Source organism: Priapulus caudatus, unplaced genomic scaffold, assembly GCF_000485595.1.
Source record: "Priapulus caudatus unplaced genomic scaffold, Priapulus_caudatus-5.0.1 Scaffold566, whole genome shotgun sequence".
NCBI lineage: Eukaryota > Metazoa > Priapulida > Priapulimorpha > Priapulimorphida > Priapulidae > Priapulus > Priapulus caudatus.
Window position 1 is genome coordinate 73,497 of NW_014577627.1, and position 6,363 is coordinate 79,859.

A 6,363-nucleotide genomic window follows, 5' to 3' on the forward strand; every position below is an offset into this window, starting at 1 on the left:
GACCCGGCCGTCCTGAAGATATAGACACCTCCTCCGCCGCGGCTGCTTTAGACTATTTCCGTCTTTCTCACAGACGGGCTGGGGCAGTCAGGGTGTAGTTATTTATAGGGTTTAGGAGGCAGGAACACGGTGACAATCAGAATTATTATAAATCGTGTTACAAAGTGAATGCTGGGTTTGATACAAATTTAGACCACATACACTGATAAAATCTCAAAATAACGTCATCTGTTTGTCAACACTATTTTTTTTATTAGTTGTAAACTTGTAGTTGTAAATGTGGACATGGGACGTACATACACATTTACAATATGCTAAAATTTGTATAAATAAACAATAACATATACTCATAATATGATAAGAATGTGCAGCGTATTCACATTTATTCCAAATTGTTTTTGTTTCCTGAATTTTATAACGATCGAAGTTCCATAAGTGTATCTCCGCATTTGAGTGTTTCAGACAGCAATCTTTCAGTCCTGGAGTGAGAGCTATATAATAATATATACATACAGACGATACAGTCGATAAAGTGGAAGTGTGAAATGCTCATGATCGAATGACTGCTTTTACGCGTATTCTGGGTAATGTTGGACAGTAGGAGCTGATTTATATGCTCAGGTAGGAGGGCGTACATCGTGCATGGTCCTGGTGCAGTGCAAACTCCACGACAGATGTCGCTCTCGCTCTCGCTCTGCGTAAGAAGGGCCCAGGAAGGGACCACAAAACCATAGGAGTTTCTGTTCTATTCTATTCCATTCTATTTCTGTGGAAGGGACCACTGATCTCTATTATACTAACTTAGTTAAGTAATATTCACAGAGAGTATAGCTAAGACATGTGTCTATAGGTATCTAGAATATATTATGCAAATTATCTCCCGTACCGGCTTGAATTCATATACATTGAGGTTATTGACGCACGATTAGTCAATATATTAGCAAATATATGCGTACCGTAATCTCCCGTACCGGCCTGAATATAGACACTCCCGCTTGCTTTAGACTATTCCGTCTCACAGACGGGCTGGGGCAGTCAGGGTGTAGTTATTTATAGGGTTTAGGAGGCAGGAACACGGTGACAATCAGAATTATTATAAATCGTGTTAACTAAGTTAGTATAATAGAGATCAGTAGAAGGGACACTGCATGCAGTTTGGGTGCAGTGATGCCCCCGGTGGATCCGCTAATACTCGGCCGACTCCGGTAGAGTGGGTTTGCCCGAGGTTTGCCGAATGTACACAATAATTATGCTCTGACGGTGCGGCCGTTCGCTCCTAGATGGGAGCTATGTTCTTTCTCTTTGCTGTCAGATGGCAAGCATGACGATAGAATGATGCCCATCTACAACTATGGATAATCGAGGCAACGACAACGTGGCCCAATCACAGTATAACAGCACACTAGAAAGGAAGCTCCATTGAGTTCGAGACTTCGAGTTCCTGTGCGTGTTGGCGAGAAACGGTTTTTGTATGAAGTATATTTCGTGGGACAGGATGAAGCTGGCTATTACTATAACCATTTTAATATTCGTGCTAGTCTTGCTCTTACTACCGGGCGAGTCTAAAGAAGCAGCTAAGGGTCCAAAAGTAACTGATAAGGTAATGCACGGCTGACTCGGAAAATATGAAAACTTATGATTAATGTCCAATATTACTATTAGTATTGCACGAAGGGTCGTTGTCGTAACAGGTACTACAGGGATATGTTACCCGAGTGGCCAGTTTTAGGTTTTCTTTAGTATGTTATGTTTATATTTTTAGTATGAGGTCATGTCGTTGAGGCGTTTAGGCGTGCTAGGGTTAGGAGTTAGGGTTAGGGTAGGGTTAGGTATGGTGCAGAATACACTTTATACGTCCAGTATGGGCGGCGCAGGTATGGGGGGCGCCCTAACCCTAACCCTTAACCCTAATTCTAACCTAAACCCTAACACACTGTTATTGTTAGGTTAGTGGTTAGGTTTAGGGTTAGGGTTTAGGGTTCGGCCGTTGGAATTGTAGGGTTAGGGTTAGGTTGAGGCGGCCGCCCATACCTGCGCCCGCCATACTGGACCTCATAAAGTGTATTTGGCACCATCATATGTACCTCGGGTACGCGTACATATCTCTGTCAGTACCTGTTACGACAACGAGGCCCGTGCGAGCATTAGTATTGGGCCGGCGGGCTGTTTGGGGCTCACGGTCCAGGTGGCTGCGCCCGCGGGGCCGGAGCCACCGCCTCTCCCTGCGACCTTAAGGAGGCGTTTTTCCGGCTTGCTACGATCCTTGTCGGAGAACCAATCGCTCTTCGTGAGGGCAACCACCGGGGCATCGATGACCTCTGTGACTGCCTGCACGAGTCTTTGCGCTGGTGCACGTTGTCCGGAACTCTTCGGTTTTTATTGCCACAGAGAGTTAGGCGTTTCTTAGCTTTAAGCGTCTTCGCCTCCGACCCGCAGGAGATCTTATCCATATCTGTGAGTTCTGGGTTCTTAGTATCTACGGCATCACTCCACTCTTACAGGGTTACACTAGTTGTTGATACTGTGCTATGACACCGTGACACGCATGATTGCCCGCAACGCGACAGCTCTTGCCTGCATTCGACGCGACGTGTGAGCTGCGGGACTGTGCCTATTCGTCGTCCTCGTAGTTGTTTTGTTAGTTGTGTTTTTGGTTGTTTTGTTGTTTGTTGGTCCTTCCTGCGCTTCTTCGGTTGGCGCGGGACCGCCCGGCTCCTGCCGGTTGCTCCCGGAGCGACCGTAGTGCGCCGGGCAACGGCAGAGCGGCCAGACAGGGCGCGAGAAGAGTAAGTGATGTGCGTGGCGGCCGATGCCGTCATCGCCGGTCTCATCAGGGTGTGTCGTGCCGTTGTGTGCCAGCCCGCACGCTCCCGGGGATTTTAGAGACGTGCCCCCACATTAACAGTTGACCGGTCGGAGCGGTGAGGCAATTGATTTATGGTTGGTTATTCACGAGGGACCGTGCCTTTTTGGCGGCATAATCCTTGCCTCTCGTCGATGGGTCGGGTGCTGTGTTGTCTTTCGTCTTCTGCCTAGGTAGAGGTGTGTTGTGAGAGAGCAGGGAATGCCTGGTTTATGTAGTGTGCTGTATGCGCGTCGAGAGAGATGTAGAGATAGACATGAGTGAGAGGAGGAGAGAGAGAGGTGTATCGAGAGCTAAAGAAGGGCCGCGGCGGCGAAGTCGGCTGTATTGCTTCTATACAATCGTTACGATTGACTTGTTATACAATGTTGTATCTACGTCGATTGTTATACAATGTTTAAAATTCACGATCTTTTTATAACAGTGTTACCACAGGATTCATTACGCGGGATGGGCACGCACGATCTGTGGGAGAGAGAGGGCGAGAGGAGCGATATCTATACAAGAATGCCAACGTGATATACAAATCACACGGATGAATGTGTTGCCATGAGGAATCTTGCGGTGATTAGTTAAGCCTCCGTTGATCCATGTTTTGCAGCTCCTTTGGGGTAGCTAGTATTACTGGGCTTGAACTTAAGAGGTGGGAGCGAGGACGGAGAATAGAGAGGAGGGAAGCGAAAGAAGAGAAGATGAGGAAGAGGGAGAGATGCGAGAGAAGAGAAGAGGAGAGGAAGCAGCAGAGAAAGACGGAGAGTAGAGAGAGAAGGAGAAGGGTGCACGGAAAGGGCAGGAGAGAACGACGGAGAGTGAATAATAGAACTGGAAGAAGTGCGAGAGAGAGAAACGTTGTTGAGGAGCGGAGAGAGAGAGAGAGAGAGAGAGAGGACTAAGAGAAGGAACTGAGGAGGAGAGCCAAGACGGAGAGAGGACGGACGCGAATAGAAGACTAGGGAGCGAGCAGGAGAAGAGGCAAATGACAGGAGGAAGAGAGGAGGAGAGGTGTGAAGAAAGAGAGCGTGGAGGAGAGCCGAAGAGTGAGAGAGGAAGAGAGAGCTGTTGGCAGAGACGTGAAAGGACGAGTGAGAGTTGAGCCGGGTCGGGAAGGCAAGGGGAGAGAGACGAGACCGAGTGAGAGACGGAGAGAGCAGAGCAGGAGTGAGCAGGGCCGTACCGAAGAGGACCGCGAGAGAAGTGCGGGGGGGGTAGCATCCTGAGAGGAGATGGAGGTCCAATGATGCTGTAAGAGGAAGAGAACGAGGGGGAGAGAGAGAGAGAGAGGAGAGGCTGGAGTCGAGTTACGAGATGGAGGGAACTGAGAGAGGTTACGGGAGGAAGAGAGAGAGAGAACAGCAAGAGAGTGAGAAGAGAGTGAGGAAGATTTAGGGAGAGATGTGACGAAGAATTAAAGGGGAGGAAGAGCGGACAGAGAGGGTTGACTGAAGCATGAAGAAGAGGATGAGAAAAGCGAAGCAGAGAGACTGAACAAGCAACGGCGAGTAGATGAGAGGAGTGGAGGAGAGACGAGAGGGGGAAGAGAGTACAGTTGCAAGTTTATATTGTATATTGATTACGTTGATGAGAGCGATCAGTCACAAGACGGTGCCCAGAGTTGCGCAAATCTTTGCGATAAGACGTGACCGCGCGTGAGAGAGAGATAGCAGAACGGGAGGTGAAAGTCGCACGGAGCAGATTCACTGGTGAGTGGTTGTCCGGGAGGATGAGGGTGAGGCCTGGAGAGAGGGAGGGGGACTAGAGAGCGAGATCGCAGAGGCGAGGACGCGCGGTAGGGGCCCGCGGGTCTGCCGGGGAGTAAACGGCAGGTAGCCACTGCGTTAATATTGAATCAATAGGTAATCAACTACTACTAGGTGTAGTTAGGTATGAATGTTCTAGGTGTGAATGTGGGAGGTACTTCTTCCCGTGGCACTGGCGGGTAAACAGCTATAATTTATAATCAAACTGCAAACTTTTTAACTGAAAATCTGAAACTTTTAAATCTGGGCCGGGGGAGGGGCTTTTACTCTCGTATTACTACTGTGCATGTTCATCTAACTCTGTAGAAGCAATGATCTTTTACTTTTGTATCTTTAAGAATGTGTGTTCCTTGAGGCGTAAGGTGCTGACTAGTGGGAACGCTAGGGTCGCCAGTGTCGTTACGTCTGGTTTACTCCTGCAGACTGCAAGAAAGTTATCATACGGGGCCGCCGAAGGCCAAGCCTTAGTTTAGAACACCCACAGATTAGTGGAGAAAGCGAGGAGGTCACCATCAGTTATGGGTGGTAGACTTGGGGTAATTTCGATTTAATTAGCAGTATTTTCCCTGCTCTTGCAGGGTAATATTTCGATATCAAAATAGGGAGAAGATGAGGACTGGTAGCCGGATGTAATTGGGTCCTATTTGGGGTCAAGAGCGTTCGAAATAGACGGTCAAGAATTTCATGAGTTGCTAAGAGACATGAACAAAAAGTGAGAGGGGAAGGTGTGGGGGTTAGGTAGTAGTTAATGAGAATATGAATCAGAAGAAATGCATTTCAGTTATACAAGGTCTTGAACTGTAGCGCCGTCATAGTGCTTCGGGCGGAGCTTACTCACCGATCAGTGTCAGGTTCAACGTGTGGAACCAACCAGCAGAACGCCGGGAGGGAGAGGGGAGCGTATCTGGGAGGAGGCGGCAGAGGAGGACGAAGGTGAAAGAGAGCCCGCGATCCGAGTGCCATCCGTGAAGAATGTCGCGACTGTGACGCTCCATGCCGCTAGCCGGACGAGACGATGGATCCGCGCTATCGCTGCCTGTCCCGCAGCATCCACCCCGATTTGGTACCTACCGCTCACCCGACGCTCTGAACCTGATCAACCCGATGGCTGCGCACCCTGCCGCATGAATACTAAGACGAGGGGACAAAGGAGAGGAGAGAAGACCCAGGCAAGGAGAGAGAGAGATTTAAAGGATTTAGAAAGAGGGAGGGGAAGAGGCAGAGAGAGAGAGAAGAGAGGAGACGGACGACGCGAGCGACCAACACGCCTTACCCAGCAGTATACTCCCTTCCTCTCCCACTGTCCCCTTCCGCCGACGTCCACATACGTACCCTATCCGGCACACAGCGGTGTCACCTACTGCCACAACTTCTCGTCCCGTCTTACTCTCCCCTCCTCCCCCATCCATCTCATCAGGATCCTCACACGGCACTTGCACTTCCACAGCTGCCGTAACCACGAGAGCGGTCCTAAGGAGGTGGAGCACCACTGGCCTAGTGCTGACGCCTCCCGACCGAGATCGTGTGTTCACGTGGCTCAACGCAGAATCGCCAGGCCGTGCGTCAGCCACCAGATTCATGTTCATAACCTGCACAACCCTACGATCAGCCTCAACCCGTAGCGGGCGAGAGGAGAAGAGCGGGGGAGACTGGGAGACCCGCGGGGAGGAGAGAAGAGCTGAGTAGTGAAAACAGACGACCGATTCGCAGGTCACTGGCGCACATAGGACTTAGGCTGAAACG

At 49.8% G+C, this 6,363-nt stretch overlaps 1 protein-coding gene across 1 annotated transcript in view; it reads left to right on the forward strand.

Annotated features, from left to right (window-relative positions):
- Window positions 1-1,363: 1,363 nt before the first annotated feature.
- LOC106811712 (peptidyl-prolyl cis-trans isomerase 5-like) overlaps window positions 1,364-6,363 on the forward strand; it is a 9,865-nt gene continuing 4,865 nt past the window's right edge. The window contains exon 1 of the mRNA XM_014815419.1: window positions 1,364-1,600. Coding sequence (XP_014670905.1) covers window positions 1,472-1,600 — 129 coding nt within the window. The 5' untranslated portion in view covers window positions 1,364-1,471. The remainder of the gene's footprint in view (window positions 1,601-6,363) is intronic.